This window comes from Rana temporaria, chromosome 6, assembly GCF_905171775.1.
Source record: "Rana temporaria chromosome 6, aRanTem1.1, whole genome shotgun sequence".
In the NCBI taxonomy this organism is placed as follows: domain Eukaryota; kingdom Metazoa; phylum Chordata; class Amphibia; order Anura; family Ranidae; genus Rana; species Rana temporaria.
In genome coordinates this window covers 205,364,712-205,392,327 of record NC_053494.1, presented here as the reverse complement: position 1 = coordinate 205,392,327, position 27,616 = coordinate 205,364,712, and the positions used below count along the sequence as shown (strand labels likewise).

At 47.9% G+C, this 27,616-nt stretch overlaps 1 protein-coding gene across 2 annotated transcripts in view; it reads right to left on the bottom strand.

Moving 5' to 3' along the window:
• The window catches only part of PTPRN (protein tyrosine phosphatase receptor type N), a 159,420-nt gene that overhangs the window by 68,185 nt on the left and 63,619 nt on the right, over positions 1-27,616 (bottom strand). The window contains exons 9-10 of one of the 2 annotated variants that reach the window (XM_040358136.1): positions 23,696-24,036; positions 6,556-6,642 (exon numbers count right to left, since the gene is read on the bottom strand). In XM_040358136.1, coding sequence (XP_040214070.1) covers positions 6,556-6,642; positions 23,696-24,036 — 428 coding nt within the window. The remainder of the gene's footprint in view (positions 1-6,555; positions 6,643-23,695; positions 24,037-27,616) is intronic. The other variant, XM_040358137.1, reaches the window with a different exon arrangement.

Below are 27,616 nucleotides of genomic sequence, written 5' to 3'. Positions count from 1 at the left end.
TGTGGAATGATTCGAAGACTGAAGTCCACAAATGATCACCATCAAATTTAACTGAACTTGAGAAGTTCTGCAAAGAAGAGTTGGCAAATATTGCAAAGTCTAGATGTGCAACGTTAGTGGAGACAAATCCCAACAGACTGAAGGCTGGAATTAATGAAAAAAGTGATCCAACGAAATACTGACATAAAAGGGGGTGATCCTTTTCAAACTCAGTGATTCTGTCTTTGAATTTTATTTTTATTTTTTTCTAAAAAGTTGGTGCTTTTCTAAACAAGAATCCACTGGCTTTGGTCAGCAGATTTAGCCTCCCTTGCCTCCTCCAGTGCCTTACAATTGGCATATGAGTGTAAGGAGTGGCCTTACTAACCAGTAGAAAGGAAGAGTGCCAGAGCCATGAGAGTTGTTTTTTTATATATACTGTATATCAGAGCACAGTTGTCCCCCTGTCTGCAGTAAAGCCCACCCCATCTTCATTTTGTAAACTGACCAGCATCCTAGACCAGTGGGATATCCCATCAGGCAGGTGAAGCGCAAAGGGTTATGGCATTTATTCATATTGCAGTTTCCTATTTTCTGGGGAACACTAGACTGAACCACTCTTCAGGGCTTAAGGAAGGAAATCTGTATGCTACTGGAAGTGCCTGCTGTTTAGTGTAAGGGGCAGTTGCATAAGCTAATGGTAACCACCGGTTTAGTTTAAGTTAAAGCCTAACCTCAGCCAAAACATTTTATTCGTTTTGCATAGCTCAAAGAGGGGTTAGAACCTCTGATAGATTTTAAATGTTTGGAAGAACAAGAGCTGAAGATCCTTCGAAGGATCAATGTTACTCCTGAATCTTCTAAAACCCTTGCGAGTTTACCATTTCTTCATACCAAACTGCACCTTAAGTCCTGATGAGGGGGTACAAACCCCTGAAACATGTTGGATTTTTTATCTTGGATTGTGTGGGTGTGGTATTCCTGTTTCACTCAAATATCTAGATCTTGGTCAAGGCACTTTTGAAGGCCCCTACGTGTGTAAGAAAGGCTTAACCTGAGCCAGGGCAGCCATCAGGAAATATGGGGCCCCTTACACAGCAGCTTCAGGCATGGGCCCCCTGGAGCAGAGAACCGGGGGGGGTGCCGCCTGAAATTGAGAAGCGTGGGGGGCCCTTTACAAAAAAAAGAAGAAATAAAGAAAAATATATATAAAAAAGTGGGGTAGCCATCCGGGGCCCTGGGGACCTCAGATTTTTTTTTTTTTATAAAAATAAATTAGAAAAAAGGGGGGTTGCCATCCGGGACCTCTGGGCCCTTTAATAAAAAAATAAATATATATAAAAAAATAAAATAAACATTTATAAAAAAAAAGGGGGTTGCCATCCAGGACCCTGGGGACCTCTGGGCCCTTTAATAATAAAAAAAATAAAATAAACATTTATAAAAAAAAAAAAAAGGGGTTTTTCCACATGGGGCCCTGGGGACCTCTGAGCCCTTTAATAAAAAAAAAAATATATATATATATATATATATATATATATATATATATATATATATATAAATAAAATAAAAAGATATATAAAAAAATACTTATTTTTTTATAAAAAAAGGGGGGTTGTCATCTTGGGCTCTGGGGATCTCCGGGCCCCCCGTACCCCTAAAAAAATGGCCCTTTAATAAAAAATAAAATAAAAATATATATTAGAATTTTTTTTATATATAAAAAAAAGGGGGGTTGCCATCCGGGGCCCTGGGGGCCTTCGGGCCCCTGGGTACCTCTGGACCTCTAAAAAAAATAAAAAAATTGGCCCTTTAATAAAAAATAAAATAAAAATATATTTAAAAAAATATATATATATTTTTTATACAAAAATAATAAAAAAAGGGGGAGTTTCCATATGGGGCCCTGTGGGCCTCCGGGCCCCTGGGGACCTCCGGACCCCTAAAAAAAAAAAAATCTAAAAAAAAAAATATATATATATTTTTTTTTTTAAAGGGGGTTGCCATCCGGGCCCCTGGGGACCTTCGGGCCCCTTACAGGTGTACTGCCTGTACCCCCCTGATGGCGGCCCTGACCTGAGCCACTGCACTGTACAAGATGGAATCCAGTGCCTCTCATGGTAAATGTTGTCTGTGTCTCCGGTGAGGAGATTTCTCTTTCTTTACCTGGACCGGTTGTAAGGGGACATCTCTGGAGTGGGGGCAAAGATATAAATAAAATCTAGAGAGAGGTTCTGACACCCATAAAGTAGATGGTAAACAAGGAGAAATCTCCCAAATGCAATAGAACGTTGAAAGGGATTATACTTTCTTTACACTCTATCCAAAACTAAAAAAAAAAAATTGTTGGGAGTTGGGTTTTGAGTAGACAAACGCACCCAAAAGCACAAAGATCAAATCTACAGTAGGTGTTTGTGATATTGTGTTTTTAGCACTACAGCATCGCGCTGATTCTCGGCGACATGGTGCCGAGATCTCGCCGACATCTCGCACTCACTGGAATAGTGACAGCACATTCCAACGTGCGCGTCATAGAAGCGACGGGAGATCCGACTTGGATTCCCGCCAATTCTACACGTGTGCAGCGTTTGTTATGAATCCTGAGGGGGAAGTCCCCGCCGGATTTTAAATAAAAATTCAGCATGGGTTCCCCCCTCAGGAGCATACCGGGCCCTTAGGTCTGTTATGGGTTGTAAGGAGAGCCCCCCCTACGCCGAAAAAATGGCGTAGGGGGCCCCCCTACAATCCATACCAGACCCGTATCCAAAGCACGCTACCCGGCCGGTCAGGAAAGTAGTGGGGACGAGCGAGCGCCCCCCCCCCTCCTGAGCCGTACCGGGCTGCATGCCCTCAACATGGGGGGGTTGGGTGCTCTGGGGCAGGGGGGCGCACTGCGGGGCCCCCCCACCCCAGAGCACCCTGTCCCCATGTTGATGAGGACAGGGCCCCTTCCCGACAACCCTGGCCGTTGGTTGTCGGGGTATGCGGGCGGGAGGCTTATCGGAATCTGGGAGCCCCCTTTAATAAGGGGGCCCCCAGATACCGGCCCCCCACCCTAAGTGAATGGATATGGGGTACATCGTACCCCTACCCATTCACCTGGAGGAAAAGTGGTAAAAACACAAATAAAAAACACAGGGTATTAAAATATTTTATTAGTCTGCTCCAGAGGCTCCCCCTGTCTTCTTTAGCTCTTTTACCAGGGGGAGCTTCTTCTTCCGATTTCCGGGGGTCTTCTCCTGCTCTCCGGGGTCTTCACCGCTCTTCTGTGATGTCTTCTCCGCTCCGGGGGGTCTTCTTCTATGTTCGCCGCTCTCCGCTCTTGACTCGGCGCACCCCGGTTCTTCCTCCCGCTGTCCGGTGCCTTCTCCTTCTTCCGCTGTTCTGTGACGTCTTCTCCTCTTCTTCCGCTGTTCTGTGACGTCTTCTACTTCTCCCTTCAGGCCGCTGTGCTGTGACGTCTTCTCTTCTTCTCTTCTCCCGATGCTGACACGTCGCCTCTTCTCGCTGCAATGACAGGTGCGTGGCTTGCATCGGATTTATATAGGCCTCACAGTCCCATCATGCTCCGGTAGGTACCACGTGGGTAGGTATCACATGGGTAGGTACCAGAGCATGATGGGACTGTGAGGCCTATATAAATCCGATGCAAGCCACGCACCTGTCATTGCAGCGAGAAGAGGCGACGTGTCAACATCGGGAGAAGAGAAGAAGAGAAGACGTCACAGCACAGCGGCCTGAAGGGAGAAGTGGAAGACGTCACAGAACAGCGGAAGAAGAGGAGAAGACGTCACAGAACAGCGGAAGAAGAAGGCACCGGACAGCGGGAGGAAGAACCTTTGTGCGCCGAGTCAAGAGCGGCGAACATAGAAGAAGACCCCCCAGAGCGGAGAAGACGTCACAGAAGAGCGGTGAAGACCCCGGAGAGCAGGAGAAGACCCCCGGAAATCGGAAGAAGAAGCTCCCCCTGGTAAAAGAGCTAAAGAAGACAGGGGGAGCCTCCGGAGCAGACTAATAAAATATTTTAATACCCTGTGTTTTTTATTTGTGTTTTTACCACTTTTCCTCCAGGTGAATGGGTAGGGGTACGATGTACCCCATATCCATTCACTTAGGGTGGGGGGCCGGTATCTGGGGGCCCCCTTATTAAAGGGGGCTCCCAGATTCCGATAAGCCTCCCGCCCGCATACCCCGACAACCAACGGCCAGGGTTGTCGGGAAGGGGCCCTGTCCTCATCAACATGGGGACAGGGTGCTCTGGGGTGGGGGGGCCCCGCAGTGCCCTCCCTGCCCCAGAGCACCCAACCCCCCCATGTTGAGGGCATGCAGCCCGGTACGGCTCAGGAGGGGGGGCGCTCGCTCGTCTCCACTCCTTTCCTGACCGGCCGGGTAGCGTGCTTTGGATACGGGTCTGGTATGGATTGTAGGGGGACCCCCTACGCCGTTTTTTCGGCGTAGGGGGGCTCTCCTTACAACCCATAACAGACCTAAGGGCCCGGTATGCTCCTGAGGGGGGAACCCATGCCGAATTTTTATTTAAAATCCGGCGGGGACTTCCCCCTCAGGATTCATAACAAACGCTGCACACGTGTAGAATTGGCGGGAATCCAAGTCGGATCTCCCGTCGCTTCTATGACGGCTCTCTCCATCGCGGCAAGCCAGCTCGGCGCTGGCTCCCGCGATGGGGCTCGTAGGTGCTCAATCTCGCCGAGAAAGGGAGCGAGATTGACACAATATCGCGTGCACCTACTGTAAGCATACATTTTGTCTGTGAAGCTTCTTATTTATCCAGGTCACTGTTTAGCTACTAGTAGCCACATCCAACTTGACTGTAATGTACAACTACTCATTCCAGGTAGTTTCTTCAGTTCTAATGCCGCGTACACACAATCATTTTTCGGCATGAAAAAAAATGTCATTTTCAGCATGTCCAAAAAACGAAGGGCCAGATTCACAGAGATCTGCGGCGGCGTAACGTATCATCTTTACGTTACACCGCCGCAAGTTTTCAGCGCAAGTGCCTGATTCACCAAGCACTTGCGCGTAAACTTACGGCGGTGTAACGTAAAGCTGTCCGGCGCAAGCCCGCCTAATTCAAATGGGGCATGTACCATTTAAATTAGGCGCGTCTTCGGGCCGAACGTTCTGCGCATGCTCCGTTCTATTCGCCTTGGGTTAAACCCAAAAGTGCTTTTAATTTCACTACTATTCCTTTATATTGTCTTTTGGAATAAAAAAATGCAACAATTTAGATATTGGATGAATTGTTTAGCACTGGGAAACACTTTTTGATAGATAAAAAGTGTATTTTATATACAACCTTATAGATCAGACCAAAATCAGGGACAAATGAGGAGGAAAGAGGGACAGAGGGACTTTGTTCCAAATGAGGGACAGTCCCTCGAAATCAGGGACAGTTGAGAACTATGCATACCCAGCATTGTTAACCACATGGCAAAATCAACATCTGCCTTAACACATTTTCTGGGGTTTGGTTTAAAGCAGAACTTCACCCAAAAGGGGAACTTCCACTGCTCCTCCACATTCCTCCTGTCAAAACATTTTTTTTTGGGGGGGGCAGTTTACTGTCCTTCAGACTTCATGGGGAGGGCGGGGAGCGGACTGTTCTCAGTGGGAGTAAACAATGTCAACAATCTTTGGTATCAGGGGAAAAATGGTTGGTATCTGTGGAAGGAATTATGCCCCATCGTTGGTGTCATTTAAAGGAATAGTGCACCATTGTTGGTGTCAGTGGCAGATATTATGCCCCATTGTTGGTGTCAGGGGCACAAAAGCGCCCAGAGGCGATTCAGTTCGCATGTGTAGCGCTATATAAATTTTTCACTCACTCACTTAAATAATGCCTCAAGAGCCAGATAATGGCAAGAAAAGGAGTTTCCAGCAGTTTGGAGACTACTGGCCTAGGCCAGTGATGGCGAACCTTGGCACCCCAGATGTTTTGGAACTACATTTCCCATGATGCTCATGCACTCTGCAGTGTAGTTGAGCATCATGGGAAATGTAGTTCCAAAACATCTGGGGTGCCAAGGTTTGCCATCACTGGCCTAGGCCATCGAAGCGGAAGCCTGTCTTCCCCCTCCTCTCACTGCAGCCTCTTGGGACACATCACAAGTCCCAAGAGACTGCGGGACCATTCACAAGGCGCAGCATGGCTCACGCATGCATAGTGGGCAGGTGGCTGCCCACAGTTATGATGCCGGCGCCATCACCCAAGAGTGGTGAAGAAACCCTGTAGTTGCTGACTTTTAATTTTCACACAGGGGACTGAAGAACCGCTTTAAGATGACTGAGATTCTGGGGTTTGTTCCTGATGCTCATTACAACTGAAGGAGCTGCTTCAATAAGCAGCAAAACATCTTCAACATTACAGAAAAGGTGTCGCTGAATGTCATTAGCTACTACTAGCTATAAATACAATAATGTGCATCATATTATCTTCTAATCTAGAGCCGCACTACTTTGTTTCATTCCATTTATCACTGTACTTGTTGCTGTGAGTATTAGATGTTCATAGTCTATATATGTAGGCACCTTGAGTATGTTGGTCCTCCTCACCTGATGTTGATGAAGCTGGAAGTGGACAGATGGACTCGCTGGGCCAGGATTTCCAACAGACGAACCCCATTTATCAGGCTCAGTGGCCTACGGAGAAAGGCAGAGGGGTAAGCCCAGGGCTGTGGCCCTTCCCAGGACAATGTGACCCACCCTCCCCCACAGCAATGCTTGACCCTTGCCTGCAAGAGTGCCTTATCCTGAGGTGTGTAACTTGCATGTTGAGTAGCTGATCTGTCCCTATTGACCATATATATTATTAGTGTGATATTAGGGTATCCACTGGGCTGTCATATAACAAGCTCTGCAAGCGCAATGACTACCTACACCAGTGATGGCGAACCGTGGCACCCCTGATGTTTTGGAACTACATTTCCCATGATGCTCACCTAAACTGCAGAGTGTGTGAGCATCATGGGAAATGTAGTTCCAAAGCACCTGGAGTGCCAAGGTTCGCCATCACTGACCTACACTATATTACCTAAAATATGTGAACACCCATCAAAACTATTAGGTTTGGGTGTTTCCAATGAGAGTACTGTTAATGCTACAGCCCTATAAAGATATTTCCGACAATTGTGCTCGTCCAACATTGTGGAAACATTTTGGGTAGGGTTTTTTGTTGCAGCATGAGGCCCCGTACACACGACCGAGTTTCTCGGCAGAATTCAGCCAGAAACTCGATCGGAGCTGTATTCTGCCGAGAAACCCGGCCGCGTGTACACTTTCGGCTGAGGAAACCGACGAGAATCTCGTTGTGCCAAATAGAGAACATGTTCTCTATTTCCTCGTTACTCAATGAGGAAATTTGGCTCGCCGAGATCCTCGGCGGCTTCACAAGAAACTTGAGGAGCAAAACGATGTGTTTTGCTCGTCGAGTTTCTCGGCCGTGTGTACGGGGCCGAACTGTGCCCATTTGGACAAAGCCAGCTCCATGAAGACATGGTTTGATAAGTTTGTGTGGAGGAACATGAGTGGCCTACACAAAGCCCTGACCTCAACCCTACAAACACCATTGGGATAAATGGGAATGCCAATTGTGGGCCAGGTCTTCTTATCTAATGTTGGTACCTGACCTCACAAATGATCGTTGGTGGAATGGGCACAAATACCTGTCTTCTCGCAAAGGGTGCAGGTGGTTATAGGTTATAAGGTGGGCCAACTCTATATTAATGGCTGTGGTTTTGGAATGGAATGTACTCATATAGCTGTGATGGTCAGGTGTCTACAAATGTTTGGCCATATAGCGTATATGCAGCTGGGAAGGGGGTGGTAAAGTGAACCTGTTGCTTTATCCTGAATGGGCAAAGCACAGTTTATCTTTAAAATAGTTTTTGCTTTGAAAAAACAATGTTGGATCTTTAATTGCTGTGTCTCTGTTGACAAGGGCTCCTCACTTCCTGGACAGGACGTGATGGGAAAACTCTCCAGTGAGGACACAGGCAGTAATACAACTCAACAGAGGTTCTAACCCTTTCTATCTAACCAATGAATCAAAACTCAGAACTCAGCTTTAATCACTGTAGTGCAGCCTTTCTCAACCAGGGTTACGGGGACTCCGAAGTTTCCTCCATAAGTTTCCAGGGGTTCTTTGTGCTGAGGTCAATTGACCTCCATTAGATGGTGCTTGCATAGTTTCAGGGTTAATACTACTTTGAAAAGCCAGCAGCATGACATCAGGGTGGCCTTCTTCCTACAGACCACCATTGTAAGAAGGACTTCTTCCTACTGACCACCAATATAAGGGGGGCCTTCTTCCTACTGACCAGCACTGTAAGGAGAGCCTTCTTCCTACTGACCAGCACTGTAAGGAGAGCCTTCTTCCTACTGACCACCACTGTAAAGGGGGTCTTATTCATACTAGCCACCACTGTAAGGGGAGCCTTCTTCCTACTGACCACCAATATAAGGGGGGGTCTTCTTCCTACTGACCACCACTGTAAAGGGGGCCTTATTCCTACTAGCCATCACTGTAAGGGGAGCCTTCTTCCTACTGACCACCACTCTAAGGCAGGCCTTCTTCCTACTGACCACCAATATAAGGGGGGCCTTCTTCCTACTGGCCACCACTGTAAGGGGAGCCTTCTTCCTACTGGCCACCACTGTAAGGGGAGCCTTCTTCCTACTAACCAACACTGTAAGGGGAGCCTTCGTCCTACTGACCACCACTGTAAGGGGAGCCTTCATTCTACCGACCACCACTGTAAGGCAGGCCTTCTTCCTACTGGCCACCACTGTAAGAAATACTTTTTTCTACTAACCGCCACTGTAAGGGCAGGCCTTCTTTCTACTGACCACCACTATAAGGGGGGCCTTCTCCCTACTGGCCACCACTATAAGGGGAGCCTTCTTCCTATTGACCACCACTGTAAGAAAACCTTCTTCCTACTGACCACCACTGTAAGGGGAGCTTTCTTCCTACTGACCACCACTGTAAGGCAGGCCTTCTTCCTACTGGCCACCACTATAAGAAAGCCTTTTTTCTACTGACCACCACTGTAAGGCAGGCCTTCTTCCTACTGGCCACCACTGTAAGAAAGCCTTTTTTCTACTGACCACCACTGTAAGGGCAGGCCTTCTTCCTACTGGCCACCACTATAAGGGGAGCCTTCTTCCTATTGACCACCACTGTAAGAAAAACTTTTTTCTACTGACCAACACTGTAAGGGGAACCTTCTTCCTATTTACCACCATTGTAAAGGGGGCCTTCTTCCTACTGACCACCAATGTAAGGGCGGCCTTCTTCCTACCGACCACCACTGTAAGTGGGGCCTTCTTTTTACCGTCCACCACTGTAAGTGGGGCCTTCTTTCTACCGACCACCACTGTAAGTGGGGCCTTCTTTCTACCGACCACCACTGTAAGGCAGGCCTTCTTTCTACTGACCACCACTGTAAGAGGAGCCTTCTTCCTATTGACCACCACTATAGGGGGGGCTTCTTCTTACTGACCACCACTGTAAGAAAGCATTTTTTTACTGACCACCACTGTAAGGGGAGTCTTATTCCTACTGAACACCACTGTAAGGGGAGTCTTCTTCCTACTGACCACCACTGTAAAGCAGGCCTTCTTCCTACTGACCACCAATATAAGGGGGGCCTTCTTCCTACTGGCCACCACTTTAAGGGGAGCCTTCTTCCTACTAGCCATCACTGTAAGGGGAGCCTTCTTCCTACTGACCACCACTGTAAGGGGAGCCTTCTTCCTACTGACCACCAATATAAGGGGGGCCTTCTTCCTACTGGCCACCACTGTAAGGGGAGTCTTCTTCCTACTGACCACCACTGTAAGGGAAGTCTTCTTCCTGCTGACCACCACTAAAAAGGGGGCCTTCTTCCTACTGACCACCAATGTATGGAGCATTTTTCCCAGTCAATTCGTTTTAGTAAATGTTCCCCAAGACCAGAAAATTATTTTAGGGGTTCCTCTATTAGGAATAAAGGTTGAGAAAGGCTGCTGTAGCGGGACCAAGCAAATGAAAACTGATGCATGTTTATTGCAGATTACTCCATGCTCCCAGACTTTTCAATTTTTACATAAATTTGACATTTATTCTTGTTCATCTTTGTATTCTATGTTTTTATCAATTGTTAATATCCGAAATATTGTGACATATACACATTTGGGACTTGTACCCAAGTGTTTTGTTTTCATTTCAGTTATAAGTCATGAATCATCGAATCGAGGAAGAAGGCTTTTCAAGGTTCTAATGCTACATTGTGTTCTCTGCGTAATTCAGAACACTCATTTGCAATGCTCTGGAATAATCGCATAAAATTGCTGTAATTACCCTGGTTTGATCACGTGACTTGTTTATGCTGTGCCTGTCATTTCTCAAGCAGAACAATGTGTATAGAAGAAACCTGCAGGGTTGAGATCAGAAGAGAGTGGGCACTGGGCAGAAATCAAACATCCCAGCCCCCTAATAATAATCTGCAGATAATCCTAAGGAGTGGTGCACCAAAAGATGGTATTTCAGTTACAGGGAGATTCTAACATGGTGTCAGTAACATAATAATTGCCACGGGTAATACATATTATAGCAGGAGAAAGACCAGGAACAGTTGGGGGGGGGGGGGGGGGGGCTGGGCAAAAGACCACCAACGAGCATGTTCATGGTAGGGATAGATTTCTGTGGGCTATAGAAATTGTACCTATTGATTGGTGCGAACTCCTAACTAGAGTTGAGCAGACACCTGGATGTTCGGGTTCGGGTCCGAACCCGAACTTTAAAAAAAAAGTTCGGGTTCGGGAACCCGAACCCGAACTCCGAACCCCATTGTAGTCAATGGGACACGGACTTTTAGAAAAGAAAATGTGCGGAGGTCCCCGCAAATTCAATAACCAGACCCTTTAGGTCTGGTATGGATATTAAGGGGAACCCCGCCGTCAATTAAAAAAAAAAATGACGTAGGGTTCCCCCTAAATATCCATAACCAGACCCTTCAGGTCTGGTATGGATATTCAGGGGAATCCCGCCGTCATTTTTAAAACAAAAATGACGTGCGGTTCCCCCTAAATATCCATAACCAGACCCGTTATCCGAGCACGTTGACCTGGCCGGCCGCAGAAAAGAGGGGGGGACAGAGTGCGGCCCCCCCTCTCCTGAACCGCACCAGGCCACATGCCCTCAACATGGGGAGGATGTCCCCATGTTGATGGGGACAAGGGTCTCATCCCCACAACCCTTGCCCGGTGGTTGTGGGGGTATGCGGGCGGGAGGTTTATCAGAATCTGGAAGACCCCTTTAACAAAGGGGACCCCCAGATCCTGACCCCTCCCTCTGTGTGAAATGGTAATGGGGTACACTGTACCCCTACCATTTCACGAAGGAAGTGTAAAGTCTTGTAAAAAAAAACACACTGACACCGTAGAATAAAGTCCTTTATTAATAAAAATAAAAAAACTCCAGCGGTGATGATGATCCACTCGTTCCCGTCTTCCTGCGTTGTCCTGATCCTGCGACGGCTGCGGGTGATCTCCCGCGATGAGAAGATGTAGAGAAGAAGTAATGTCACAGCTCCAGCGCGTCATTCGCTGGGCTGTGCCCGGCGGTTAGAGGAGGTCGGGGATGCTGCTGCGCAGGATGGATGGATCTTCTCATCGCTGGAGTGGAGATCACCCGGCGCAGCAGCATCCCCGACCTCCTCTCACCGCCGGGCACAGCCCAGCGAATGACGCGCTGGAGCTGTGACATTACTTATATAGAGGAGGCAGGGACACCCGTCACGTGACCCCGCCCCCTCTGACGTACCCTCTGTACGTCACTGGGTAAGCCCTGGGTCTTTCCTCTTTTTGGGCTTCCCCAGTGACGTAGCAGAGTGTACGTCAGAGGGGGCGGGGTCACGTGACGGGTGTCCCTGCCTCCTCTATATAAGTAATGTCACAGCTCCAGCGCGTCATTCGCTGGGCTGTGCCCGGCGGTGAGAGGAGGTCGGGGATGCTGCTGCGCCAGATGGATGGATCTTCTCATCGCTGGAGCGGAGATCACCCGGCGCAGGATCTTCTCATTGCGGGAGATCACCCGCAGCCGTCGCAGGATCAGGACAACGCAGGAAGCCGGGAACGAGTGGATCATCATCACCGCTGGAGTTTTTTTATTTTTATTAATAAAGGACTTTATTCCACGCTGTCAGTGTGTTTTTTTTTTTACAAGACTTTACACTTCCTTCGTGAAATGGTAGGGGTACAGTGTACCCCATTACCATTTCACACAGGGGGGGGGGGTCAGGATCTGGGGGTCCCCTTTGTTAAAGGGGTCTTCCAGATTCTGATAAACCTCCCGCCCGCAGACCCCCACAACCACCGGGAAAGGGTTGTGGGGATGAGACCCTTGTCCCCATCAACATGGGGACATCCTCCCCATGTTGAGGGCATGTGGCCTGGTGCGGTTCAGGAGAGGGGGGGGGGCCCGCACTCTGTCCCCCCCTCTTTTTTGCGGCCGGCCAGGTCAACGTGCTCGGATAACGGGTCTGGTTATGGATATTTAGGGGGAAACGCACGTCATTTTTGTTTTAAAAATGACGGCGGGATTCCCCTGAATATCCATACCAGACCTGAAGGGTCTGGTTATTGAATTAGCGGGGACCTCCGCGCATTTTTTTTTCCCGAACTCCGATCCCGGACCCAAACTTTTTTCAATTATTCGGGTTCGGGAAAAAACCAAAGTCCGTACCGACCCTACTCCTAACCCTTATAAAAAAAAAAGATAAAAATTAATAAAAATACATAACATAAATAAATAATATTTCTATGGTAATAAAAACGAGCCAAAAATGCGCAAATATGCCCAATCTCAGCTACAAAAAAAGCAACTTTGTTGAGCTTTAGGCGTTTGGCTTTTTAGGTGACTTGGAGTGGAAATGTGAAACATCTTCACAGAGAATAATTGATTTTTTTCTCCTCCAAGCTACAAAATGCTGAGGTGTGAATGGGGTCTGAATGGAGAGGTTGAATCTCCCCAGTAGGAAAATAAACAACGATCAACACCTGGCAGGGCTTCTAAAAAAAGTTCTGGCTATATCTAAACTTTAACGATTTCAGCGCATGGCATACGACAAGCTGACTGTTGGCCGTAAGATGGAAGCGATCCAATGGCTCTCAAGCTAAAGGATCACTTCCACCTGCCCTAGGGAAACCCCTGCCATCTCGCCCCCCCCCCCCCCGCCCCTGGGGAATCCCATGATTCCTGGGCTCCAGGCTCCCATCGGTGGACCTGGGACTGGTATGGTGGGTGCAGCCAGGTAGAGGGGAGGGAGATCAGCGTACATCCCCTTCCTACTAAGAAACCGGAAGCGACATGTAAAACGTCACTTCCGGGTTCTGGTATTACTTTCTCTTACCGGTCTGGCTGGGGAAGAAGCTAATGTAGCACGATCTGAGCTCAGTTAGGTTCATTGGGTGGCAGGTGAGACATCAGGGGACTATTAGACCCCTAATATCTCATGAAAGGAAAATTGTCACCCACAAAATCACATGGGGTACTTTTTCTCTGTTATCTGATTAAAAATAAAGCTTTAATAATAATAATAATAATAATAATAATAATAGTAATAATAAAAAATATATATATAAAACGGTTAGCTGTCATATGGACTATACAGCCGTCCAATCGCTTCCAAGTACATCTGCCCCCCCCATACACACCCCGCTATGTTTCCCTGGCTCCAAGGGCCAGATTCACAAAAGACATACGACGGCGTATCTGCTGATACGCCGTCGTATCTCTGCTTCTATCTATGCGACTGGTTCATAGAATCAGTTACGCATAGATAGCCAGAAGATCCGACAGGTGTAATTGTTTTACACTGTCGGATCTTAGGATGCAGTACCGCGGCCGCCGCTGGGGGGAGTTTGCGTCATAAACCAGCGTCGGGTATGCAAATTAGGAGTTACGGCGATTCCCAACGGATTTTCGCGTTCGCTACGTCACCGCTAGTCTAGTTTCCTGTCGCAAAGTTAGTCGGCTTTTTTGGTGCCTTAACTTTACACAGCAATCGTATTGCTGTATAAAGTATGGCCGTCGTTCCCGCGTCGAAATTTAAAAAATAACGTCGTTTCCGTAAGCCGTCCGGGAACACGGAATTACGCTATGCGCGTCACCGTTCGAAAAAATGACGTCACGGCGCGCAAAGCACGGCGGGAGTTCGGAAACGGAGCATGCGGGGTAGGTCTGGCGCGGGAGCGCGCCTAATTTAAATGGCACACGCCCATTTAAATTGGCCCGCCTTGCGCCGGAGGTAGGTTTTCATCGCAAGTGCTTGGTGAATCAGGCACTTGCAATGAAAAATTGCGGCGGTGTAACGTATCTACGATTCGTTACGCCGCCGCTGCCCTACGTTAATCTGGCCCCAAGTTCACAGTGGTGGACCTAAGACTGCCATAGAAGAGAGGAGAGAGACCAGCGAATGTCCATTTACTGATCTCCCCTTTCTACCGAGAACCTTCAGATGATGTGTAAAACCTCACAGCTGTCACTTTCCCCGGCCACTGTGGCTGGGGAAGAAGCTAATGCAGTGTGGTCTGCGTGCCATTAGCTTCAATGGAGAGCAGGTGAATAAAGAGAACCTGTCACAAAAAATACCCTTTAGAATTGAGTACAACCCCAGGGCACACCAGTCTGAGGGATCTTCCACAAAAAGAGGCGCGTCCAAGCTGGAACACTTTTTTGCGCGTTCTGCTTTTTATTAGGCTACTCTGTGCTTGTGAAACACGTGAAAAAGTTGCCGTCATGATTTTTAAATTGAGCCCTACCAAAATACAGAGTAATGCTGTACCATACGTTTAAGTGGGCGCAAAATGCAATTGGTGGATGCATGGGTGGTGCCATTAAGAATTAACTGCCACACTGCAAAAGGCAACACATTTTTGTGTGGTGTGGGAAAACGCGCAATTTCATGCAGTTTTATCGCACTGAACCTGGTGTGAAAAAGCCCTCAAATGTAGTTTGTAAGACAGAGCTAAGTCAGTAGGTTGTAAATGTCCCCATCCCCCTGCTAGCACAACTCCCCCCTCCCTCCCCCCAAAAAAATCCCCCGTCTAACCCAAATCCCCCCTCCTGACGTAAACCCCCCCCCACCTGGCACAAATACCCTCTACAAGCCACAAAACCCCCCTTCCTAAATCCCCCCTTCTAGCACATCCCGACATCTCTCCCCAAAACCCCCTATTTGCCCGTGCTACAGAAAAATGACACACAGGGGGTTATTCACTAAAACCGCATGGTGCAAAATCTGGTGAAGCTCTGCATAGAAACCAATCAGCTTCCAGGTTTTATAGTCAAAGCTTAATTAAACAAGCTGAAATTAGAAGCCGATTTGGCTACCATGCAGAGCTGCACCAGAATCTGAGTGCTCCAGTTTTGGTGAATCTTCCCTACAGCCCTGTATAATCCGACCATGACTGTGGTAATTTCCGTGTACAGAGAGGAGAGAGAGCACATCCCGTTCCTCCTCCGGGGCTCTCTCCCCCTCTAGGCTGTTATCTATATTTTGCCAGCAAAAGTGAAAGCTGTGTAAGCTGCCCGACCTTTCCATAGCAAGCGATGACGTCATCGGTTGGTAGGACGCGGGCGGCTTGCACATCTTTCGCTTTTTCCGGCAAAATATAGATAACAGCCTAGAGGGGGAGAGAGCCCCGGAGGAGGAACGGGATGTGCTCTACATCCCTTCTGTACACAGAACATTACACAGTAACCCCTTCATGGTTGGATTGCAGAGGGCTTTGTATCATTTTGCCGCGGCACCCCTGGGGACTTTTTGCGGCACCCCAGGGTGCCGCGGCAACCCGGTTGAAAAACCCTGACTTTTTGTTCCTTATGTGATAAAAAATAAGGGGCCAGATTCACGAATATTTACGGTGGCGTAACGTATCCCCTTTACGTTACGCCGCCGCAAGTGCTTGATTCACAAAGCACTTACGTGTAAACTTGCGGCGGCGTAGCGTAAAGCCGTCCGGCGCAAGCCCGCCTAATTCAAATGGGGGCTTTGCGCGAAATTACGGCGCCCCGACGTGTTTTTTGAACGGCGACGTGCGTAACGTACTTTCATATTCCCGGACGTCTTACGCAAAAAAAAAAAAAATTGAAATTCGACGCGGGAACGACGGCCATACTTTAACACGGGCTGTCTAAATGTAAGCCATGAAAAAGCAGGCTTATGTTTGCGACGGGAAAAACCGACTAGCGACGACGTAAGAGATTGCGACGAACGCGTGTATCTTCGTGGATCGCCGTAATCAGCTAATTTGCATACCCGACGCTGGAAAACGACGCGAACTCCACCCAGCGGCCGCCGGAAAATTACACCTAACTTCCGAAGGCGTACGAAGCCGTACGCCTGTCGGATCTTAGCCAAAAGCCGTCGTATCTTTGTTTGTGAATGACAAATAAAGATACGACGCGGCAAATTTGAATCAGCAGATACTCCGGCGTACTTTTTCTGTGAATCTGGCCCAAGATTTTTTGTACTCACCGTAAAATCCTTTTCTCTGTCGTCCATGGACGGACACAGCCTTCTCAAGTCTTGACATTTGGGTTATGTTCCTGTTCTATAGGAGAGGACTGAACAGGAACATAACCCAAATGTCAAGACTTGAGAAGGCTGTGTCTGTCAAAAATTAAGTTACACCCAAGCACTCAAACTACACAAAAAAACATTCTGAGCATCACCCAACCCCTTCCATACACGCACATGCGAACATAAACACACGCATCAGGGGTGCCTATGCATGAAAATGTCAAGTGCTCCACACATTTCATATTGCCGCCGTCCATGCCAGGGTAAGAGTAATAATTCTAGGACCATTATTTAAGGTTAAGGTGGTTGTAAAGGCAGAAGGTTTTTTTATCTTAATGCATTCTTAATTTAATTGCAGCAAGATAAAAAGCCTTCCTCAGCCCCCCTGTTACTTACCTGAGGCCCATCTCCATCCAGCGATGTCCACCAGCTCCTCGGCCATCCGTGTCTCTCCCTCCCGATTGGCTGGGACACAGCACCGGCGCCATTGGCTTCCGCTGCTGTTAATCAAAGTCAGTTAGCCAATCAGGAGAGGGGCGGGGCCGAACTAGGGCTCTGTGTCTAAATGGACACACAAAGTTGAAGCCCGGCTTGAGTGCCCCCATAGCAAGCTGCTTGCTGTGGGGGGCACTCGAAACGAGGGAGGGGCCAGGAGAGCCAAAGAGACACCCGAGAAGAGGAGGATCAGTGTGCTCTGTGCAAAACCACTGCACAGAGCAGGTAAGTTTAAAGGGGTTTTCCACCCATTTTTTAAGTTTATTAAAAGCCAGCAACTACAAAAAGTGTAGCTGCTGGCTTTTAATAAACTGACACTTACCTGCTCCAGCGTTCCAGCGACGCGCCGGCCGGGGCTCCGCTCCTCTCCCCCCCTCCCCGGCCAGCGTCTTCATTGTCACTGTGGGCACCCGGCCGTGACAGCTTTCGGCTTCACGGCCGGGCACCCACTGCGCATGCGCGAGCGGCACTGTGCATGCGAGCGCGGCCCGGCGCTGCGCTGTTTGATTGGACAGGCGATCGCCTAGGACCTGTCACGTGTCCTAGGCGATCGCCTACAGGGAGGGGCTGCCAAAAGGCGATTAAGCTTAATCGCCTTTGCAGCCCCTCGGCGGAAGGAGGAAGTGGGACAGGAAGTCCCCTTCTCCTGAAGCCCCCACTCCCCCCCCAAAAAAATTACATGCCAAACGTGGCATGTAAGGGGGCGAGGAGTGGGTTAAGAGGAAGTTCAATTTTTAGGTGGAACTCCTCTTTAACATGATTGTTATTCTTATAGAAAAGAAAACAAGACTTTACAATCACCTCTAAACTGATGACCTATGGGGGGCTTTTAAAGTGTCACCTATGGAAAATTCAGGGTACCAACGTTTGTCGCCGTTTAACGGGTGCACACAATTTTAAAGCTTGGCATGTTGGGTATCTATGTACTCGGTGCAACCGCATCTTTTAGATTTTAATCAGAAAAATGTGTATTATTTTGTGTTTGTGTGCCCTAAAATTAACTTTAGTGTAATTCTTACTGAAATGTTGTGCTTGATAAAGTGTTGCGCTAATATCATGTGACATAAAAATCTGGAACTACCACTATTTCATTATTTAGGGTCCCTGCTTTCAGAAAATATATGTTTGGGGGTTTTAAGTAACCTTCAGGCCTAAAAAATTTTTTTTTAAACCTAAGTGGCTCTGACAGTAAAAGGATTAATTGTGATACAGAACGTGCTGTGGGCGCAGATGGCAATGGCAGTATGTATGTAAAAAGAAAATAATGTTTGCAGCGCCTTACTCTGGTCTACAACTCTATCCTGCCTTACACATGGTTCCCTTTAAAGTGGTATTAAACCCAAAACAAAATTTGAAATGCAGTGGTGAAAATTATTATTTGATTCTCTGCAGATTTTGTAAGTTTGCCCACTTACAAAGAAATTAAGGGCCAGATTCTCAAGTAGATACGCCGACGTAACTCCGAATCTGCGCCGTCGTATGGTTTAAGTGTATTCTCAAACTGAGATACACTTAAACATGCCTAAGATAGGGTGCAATATTTATGCTGGCCGCTAGGTGGCGCTTCCATTGCGGTCGGCGTAGAACATGCAAATGAGTCGTTACGCCGATTCACGAACGTACGCTTGCCCGTCGCAGTAAATTTACGCCGTTTCCGTAAGAGATACGCGGCGTAAAGATAAAGCTGCCCCCTAGGTGGCGTATCCAATGTTAAGTATGGCCGTCGTTCCCGCGTCGCAATGTGAAAATTTTACGTCGTTTGCGTAAGTCGTCCGTGAATGGGGCTGGACGCTATTTACGTTCACGTTGAAACCAATGACGTCCTTGCGACGTCATTTACCGCAATGCACGTCGGGAAATTTTAGGGACGGCTCATGCGCAGTACGTTCGGCCTATTTTAAATGATCCACGCCCCCTACCCGGATCATTTGAATTAGGCGGGCTTGCGCCGGGGGGATTTACGCTACAACGCCGCCGCAACTTTACAGGCAAGTGCTTTGTGAATCAAGCACTTGCCCGTAAAACTTGCGGAGGCGTAACGTAAATGCGATACGTTACGCCGCCGCAGATCTACCTGAATCTGGCCCTCAGGGTCTATAATTTTTATCATAGGTGTATTTTAAATAACAGAGACAGAATATCAACCAAAAATCCAGAAAAACATATGATACAAATGTTATAAATTGAGTTCAGTGAGTAAAATAAGTATTTGATCCCCTACCAACCAACCATACTTTTGGCTCCCATAGACTGGCTACAGTAAGTGCTCATGTGGTACACAGATTAGTCCCGTCAATTGAGGCCGGGTTCACACTGGTACGACAAACGCTCCGACATTGGGAGCTTATGTCACATGACGTGTGAAAATCAATATTTCCCTATGGGAGCCGTCTTACCTGGTCCGACACAAGTCGGCCCGACCTTGAAAATGCTCCCTGTACTACTTTGGTCCGACTTTGATCCTACTTCAGCCCATTGAATATCACTGAAGTCGGATCAAAGTCGGATCGCCGTCTTGCATGATCCGACTTTGGCATGCGACTTGTGCTCTGATGATCTTGAGGAGGAACTCCACATCAAATTTTTAATAAAAAAACAGCATGGGTTCCCTCTCTAGGAGCATACCAGGCCCACCGCACACTGGGCATTAGAGCGGAAGAGAGCCTCGGACAGAGGGAGAAGAACCAGAGAGAGCGGAGAAGAGCCGGAGAGGGCAGAAGAAGGCAGAAGAGACCCCCAGAGCTGCCTAAAAAATTACTTTAAAAATCTGTGTAGTGTTTTTTTTATTGACACTTTTTTTTCAGGTGAATGGGTAGGGGTACAATGTACCCCATACTTATTCACATAGGGTGGGGAGCCGGGATCTGGGGGCCCCCTTATTAAAGGGGGCTCACAGATTCCGATAAGCCTCCCGCCCGCAGACTCCGACAACCAACGGCCAGGGTTGTCAGGAAGAGGCCCTTGTCCTTATCAACATGGGGACAGGGTGCTTTGGGGGGCGCAGGGAGCCCCCCTGCCACAAAGCACCCACCCCCCAATGTTAAGGACATGCGGCCTGGTATGGTTCAGGAAGGGGGGCACTCGCTCGTCCCCACCATCTTTCCTGACTGGCAGGGCTGCAAGCTCGGTTCTGGTATGGATGTTGGGGGGGACCCCACGCCGTTTTTTCAGCGTAGGGGGTTCCCCTAAAGCCTCGTACACACAATAGGTTAACCAGAGGACAACGGTCTGAAGGACCGTTGTCATAGGTTAACCGATGAAGCTGACTGATGGTTCGTCACGCCTACACACCATAGGTTAAAAAAACGGTTGTGTCAGAACGCGGTGACGTAAAACACAACGACGTGCTAAAAAAACGAAGTTCAATGCTTCCAAGCATGCGTCGACTTGACCGATGGTCGATGGTTTTAACAGATGGTCGTGCCTACTAACAATCGGCTTACCAATGGTTACCAATCCATAGGTTAATTTTAAAGCAAGTTGTTTTTTTTTAACCGAAGGTTAAATAACCTATGGGGCCCACACACGATCGGTTTTGACCGATGAAAATGGTCCTTCAGACCGTTGTCCTCTGGTTAACCTATCGTGTGTACGAGGCTTTAATATCCATACCAGACCGAAGGGCCTGGCATGCTCCTAGAGGGGGAACCCATGCCGGTTTTTTATTTAAAATTTGGCGTGGAGTACTTCCTAAAGATCCATACCAGATACAGTGCCTGGTATTGTCGGGGATCGAAGTCGGATCCCTGTTCATTGAAGTCGGACTTCAAGTCGCAGGACAAAGTCAGATCCAAAGTAGTACGACTGTTGTGTCATACCAGTGTGAATCTAGCCTGAAGAAGGTCCTCCTAATAACAACTCGTTATGTGTAAGACACCTGTCCACAGAATCTCTTGCATTCAACCCTCACCACCATGGGCAACACCAAAGAACTGTCAAAGGACATCAGGGACAAGATTGTAGACCTGCACAAGGCTGGAATGGACTACAAGACCATCAGCAAGAAGCTTGGTGAGAAGGAGACAACTGTTGGAGCGATAAAGCGCAAATGGAAGAAACACAAAATAACCATCAATCGCACTCGGTCTGGAGCTCCATGCAAGATTTCACCTCATGGGGTGAGGATGGTCATGAGAAAAGTGAGGGATCAGCCCAGAACTACACGGGAGGAGCCTGTGAATGATCTCAAGGCAGTTGGGACCAAAGTATTCCAAACAAACCATTGGTAACAAAATACACCGCCATGGATTAAAATCCTTCAGAGCCCACAAGGTCCTCTCCTCAAGAAAGTACATGTACAGATCTGTCTGATGTTTGCCAATAAACATCTAAATGATTCGAAGAAGTATTGGGCGAAAGTGCTGTGGTCAGATGAGACCAAAATAGAGCTCTTTGGCATTAACTCTTCTCGTTGTGTTTGGAGCATGTATTGTAAGATCTTGGATGAGAACCTTCATCCCTCAGCCAGAACTCTGAAGATGGGTCATGGATGGGTCTTCCAGCATAATGACTCAAAACATACTGCCAAGGCAACAAAGGAGTGGCTCAAGAAGAAGCACATTAAGGTCATGGAGTGGCCTAGCCAGTTTTCAGACCCTAATCCTCTAGAACAGGGGTCTCCAAACATTCTAACCAAAGGGCCGGTTTATTGTCCTTCAGACTCTTGGAGGGCCGGCCTTTGGCATGCGGGGGTGGAGATTTTCCTGGCATCAGTGGGACTAAACATCTGGTATTAGGGGGAGGAATAGTGCCCCATCGTTGGTATCGTAGGGAGGAATAGTGCCTCATTAGTGGTGTTAGTTGTGAGAAATGGTGCTCCACTGTCAGTGTCAGATGGCAGAATAGTGTCTCGTATCAGTGGGAGACATAGTGCCTCAAGGGCCAGATAAAGGCAACCAAAGGGCCACATCTGGCCCTCGGCCCGCAGTTTGGAGACCACTGCTCTAGAAAATTTATGGAGGGAACTGAAACTTATGCCGCATACAGACGGTCGTTTTTTGTGATGAAAAAAAACGACGTTTTAAATCATGAAATAAAACTACGTTTTTGAAGCATCATTTTCAAAAACGATGTTGCTCTAGCAAAGCGAGGTTACGTTTCACCACTTTTTTCCATTGAAGCTCACTTCATAACTAACTTCTGGGCATGCGCGGGTTTAAAAACGTTGTTTTATACGTCGTTTTTTGCTACACACGGTCAATTTCTGTGAAACAAAAACGACGTTTTGAAAAACGACACAAAAAATTCGAGCATGTTCGAAAAAATTTTTGGTCGTTTTTTTTAGGACATAAAACAACGTTTTGCCCACACACGATCATTTTAAATGACGTTTTTTAAAACGTTGTTTTTTTTCATCACAAAAAACGACCGTCTGTATGCGGCATTAGAGTTGCCAAGCGACAGCCAAGAAACCTTAAAGTGGATGTAAACCCCCTCTCATCCTTTCTAAACTCCTCCCATAGTGCTGATCTATAAGGATATAGATGCCTCCTGCATGTATCCTTACCTGTCAAATGTCTCCCCCTCTGTCTGTTATAAGAACTGAAATACTGCAGATTCTGTGGGTGGGTCTGTTGTCTGGAGCTCTGTGGGTGGAGTCGTGATGTCAGTAGACTCCCCGCCCACCTCCACTCCCCTTACACTAAATTCTGCTATGATCACTAACATCCAGTCAAAATCCAGAAAAGTAACCACATGACTTCAGAAAAGGAGTGGGGGTGGGAATTAAAAAATCTCCAGGCTAGTGCATGAGATATGTAAATAACCTGTCACTCACAGCAAGGGGGGCGGAACGGACTAAGGTTTTTCTCTGTAAGTCCGTTTTATTTCACTGAACAATAAAAGAGGATTGCTCAGAGCTGGATTAACTCTGTGTGGCAAAGACTGGGCACAGATGAGAGGAAATCTTATACTCTACATTGTGACAGCAAAGATTTTTTATTTTTATTTTCGGGTTTACATCCACTTTAAGGATTTAGAGAAGATCTGTAAAGAAGAGAGGACCAAAATCCCCCCTGAGATGTGCAAACCTGATCACCATCTACAAGAAACGTCTGACCTCTGTGCTTCCCAACAAGGGTTTCTCCACCAAGTACTGAGTCATGTTTTGCTTGGAGATCAAATACTTATTTTACTCACTGAACTCAATTTATAACATTTGTATTGTGTGTTTTTTCTGGATTTTTGGTTGATATTCTGTCTCCATCATTTAACCACTTAAGGACACGAGGATATATGTCGGCAGAATGGCACCGACAGTCAAATCGACAGATATTTACGTCACTTAGAATTTGCCACCGTGCGCCTGCTGTGAGCTCCGTGACTGTGCCCGCGGGACTCGATGCCCGCCGGTGTCCCACAATCGTGTCACAGTGCTGAAGAACAGGGAGATGCCAATGTAAACACAGCATCTCCCCATTCTACCTAGTGACAGGACACTGATCGTCTGTTGCCTCTCATCGGAAGCAGTGATCAGTGATTTGGGTATAATACCGCTTTAATCTTTAAGGCGAAGGCAAGCTAGCGGTCAGCGGTCTCCCACCTGCCCTATGTGGTCAGAGCCCCCCCCCCCCCAGTACCCCCTCCCTCTGATCACAGCCCTGCCAGTTTGTGTTATTAATGGAGGAGCTCACCTTTGGTCGGTCAGGATGTACCCATAGTCCTCTGTAGCCTTGTGTGGGCTCTGCCCAGGGTCCAATCTCATCTCTGAGATTTCTGGGTAACTTTTTTTCTCTGGGACCTTTTTCTCCCCGTCTTCAGCCGCCATTGGGTTCCCAGGCTGCTCCGCCATCGTCTGAGAATCGGGTACCAGGTGGGTGGTGATGGTGGCGGTTGTTGCGCTTATGCGTCCGTCGGGCAAGCGCTGGTCAGCATTCAGCGCCGCGGGGGCGGGAGAGATCTCTCTTGGCGATATTTCTGGAGCCGAGAACTGCGGTTCGTCTTGAGCCGAGTGCTGCATCTCCCCCTCGGAGACCTGTGATAAAGGATAGAAACGCAAGTTTAATCTCCTCTCATTTCAACTACCCTGGTTTCTCCTTTTCCCTTCATCAACATGCTAATGAAATTATTAACCGGTTAAGCCCCGGACCTTTAGGCAGCTAAATGCCCAGGCCAGGTTTTGCGATTCGGCACTGCGTCGCTTTAACAGACTATTGCGCGGTCGTGCGACGTGGCTCCCAAACAAAATTGGCGTCCTTTTTTCCCCACAAATAGAGATTTCTTTTGGTGGTATTTGATCACCTCTGCGTTTTTTATTTTTTGCGCTATAAACAAAAATAGAGCGACAATTTTGAAAAAAATTCAATATTTTTTACTTTTTGTTATAATAAATATCGCCCAAAAACATATCTAAAAAAAAAAATTTCCTCAGTTTAGGCCGATACGAATTCTTCGACCTATTTTTAGTAAAAAAAAATCGCAATAAGTGTTTATCGATTGGTTTGCGCAAAATTTATAGCGTTTACAAAATAGGGGATAGTTTTATTGCATTTTTATTAATTATTTTTTTTGTACTACTAATGGTGGCGATCAGCGATTCTTTTTGTGACTGCGACATTATGGCGGACACTTCGGACAATTTTGACACATTTTTGGGACCATTGTCATTTTCACAGCAAAAAATGCATTTAAATTGCATTGTTTTTTGTGAAAATGACAGTTGCAGTTTGGGAGTTAACCACAGGGGGCGCTGTAGGAGTTCGGGTTCACCTAGTGTGTGTTTACAACTGTAGGGGGGTGTGGCTGTAGGACTGACGTCATCGATCGAGTCTCCCTATAAAAGGGATCACACGATCGATGCAGCCGCCACAGTGAAGCACGGGGAAGCCGTGTTTACATACGGCTCTCCCCGTTCTTCAGCTCCGGGGAGCGATCGCGACGGAGCGGCTATAAACAAATAGCCGCGCCGTCGTCCCGGATCGCTCTCCGAGGGAACCCGACCGCCGCATGTAGCGGAGGGGGTCCCGATCGGACCCCCCAACCGCTAGAAGGCGGGGACGTACAGGTACGCCCATGTGCCTGTACGTGCCATTCTGTGGACGTACATTTACATGCAGCGTTTGGGAAGTGGTTAAATAAAACCTGTTGGGGTAGATTCAGGTACAATAGCGCAGCCTTACGGCGGCGCAGCGTACCGTTTTTACGCTACGCCTCCGTAAATTACTTGCGCTACGCTTCATTCACGAAGCAGTAGCTCCGTAATTTGCGGGGGCGCTCCGTAAAAACTGGCCGGCGTAAGCGCGCGTAATTTAAATGATCCCGTAGGGGGCGTGGATCATTTAAATTAGGCGCGTTCCCGCGCCGAACGTAGTGCGCATGCTCCGTCGGGAAACTTTCCCGACGTGCATTGGGGCAAATGACGTCGCAAGGACGTCATTTGCTTTAACGTGAACGTAAATGGCGTCCAGCGCCATTCACGATTCATTTTCGCAAACTACGTAATTTACAAAAACCGCGACGCGGGAACGACGGGTATACTTAGCATTGGCTGCGCCTGCTAATAGCGGGAGCAGCCTTATGCAGAAACCGACGAACGCAAACGTGGTAAAATTCGACCGCCGGGCGCGCGTACGGTTGTGAATCGGCGCTAGTATGCAATTTGCATACTCTACGCTGACCAGTACGGGAACGCCACCTAGCGGCCAGCGTAAGAATGCAGCCCGCGATACGACGGCATAAGAGCCTTATGCCAGTCATATCTTAGGCTGCAGTCGGCGTATCGAGCTTTCTGAATACAGAAAAGTCGATACGCCGGCGCTAATTAGCAATTACGCTGCGTATCTATGGATACGCAGGCGCAATTGCTACCTGAATCTACCCCGTTGTCATTACATGTCTTATTTTGGACCCAGTGACACCATCACTGGGTCTCTGTGCTTCGCTATGCAATGCAAGGTGCTGTTCATGGCTTCCTGAAAACAAGAAGATGTGGTCATGCCCAATTGTGATGCTGAGCTTTCATGATTGAAAGAACTCATTTGCAATGAATGAAAGGGGCGGACAAGGCTGGGGATGAAGGGCTAGATCAGGGGTGTCAAACTCAATTTCATCCCAGGCCACATCAGCAGTATTGTTACCCTCAAAGGGCCAGTTGTATCTGGGATGCGTTATGTACAGAGTGGAGAGTTCAGGGGTGCGTTGTGTACAGACAGAATGCAGTGTTCAGGGGTGCTCTATGTACAGAATGCAGAGTTTAGAGGTGCACTACATACAGAGCTCATGGGTGTGCAGAGTGCAGAGTTCAGGTGTGCGCCATGTACAGAATGCAGTGTTCAGGGGTGTGCTATGTACAGAATGCAGAGTTTAGGGGTGCAATACATACAGAGCTCATGGGTGTGCAGAGTGCAGAGTTCAGGTGTGTGCCATGTACAGAATGCAGTGTTCAGGAGAGTGCTATGTACAGAATGTAGGGTTTAGGGGTGCACTACATACAGAGCTCATTGGTGTGCAGAGTTCAGGGGTGCATTATGTACAGAATGCAGTGTTCAGGGGTGCGCCCTGTAAAGAATGCAGTGTTCAGGGGTGCGCCATGTACAGAATGCAGGGTTTAGGGGTGCGCCATGTACAGAATGCAGTGTTCAGGGGTGTGCCATGTACAGAATGCAGTGTTCAGGGGTGCGCCATGTACAGAATGCAGTGTTCAGGGGTGCGCCATGTACAGAATGTAGTGTTCAGGGGTGCGCCATGTACAGAATGTAGTGTTCAGGGGTGCACTACATACAGAAGAAAGAAATAAGATTTTTTTCCATAAGAAAGTACAGAATCACAGTGGGCCAGATTCACAGAGCAGATACGACGGCGTTTCTCCTGATACGCCGTCGTATCTGTTGTTCTATCTATGCGGCTGATTCATAGAATCAGTTACGCATAGATATCCCTAAGATCCGACAGGTGTAATTGTTTTACACTGTCGGATCTTAGGATGCAATACCGCGGCCGCCGCTGGGGGGAGTTTGCGTCATAAACCAGCGTCGGGTATGCAAATTAGGAGTTACGGCGATCCACGACGGTTTTTTGCGTTCGCTACATCGCCGCTAGTCTAGTTTCCCGTCGCAAAGTTACACTTTTTTTTTGGTGCCTTAACTTTAGTCAGCAAGTGTATTGCTGTCTAAAGTATGGCCGTCGTTCCCGCGTCAAAATTTAAAAATCAACGTCGTTTGCGTAACACGTCCGGGAATACGGAATTACGCTACGCACGTCGCCGTTCGAAAAAATTACGTCACGGCGCGCAAAGCACGGCGGGAGTTCGGAAACGGAGCATGCGCGGTAGGTCCGGCGCGGGAGCGCACCTAATTTAAATGGCACACGCCCATTTAAATTGGCCCGCCTTACGCCGCCGGCGTAGGTTTTCATCGCAAGTGCTTGGTGAATCAGGCACTTGCGATGAAAACTTGCGGCGGTGTAACGTATCTACGATACGTTACGCCGCCGCAATTATTCGTCAATCTGGCCCAGTATGTATAAAATAATATGCAATGTGGTTGGAGGGAAGCTTCAGAATGGCAAAGATGTTTTTTTTAATACAAATGATGTGAGCTGACTGCAGTCCCTCTTTA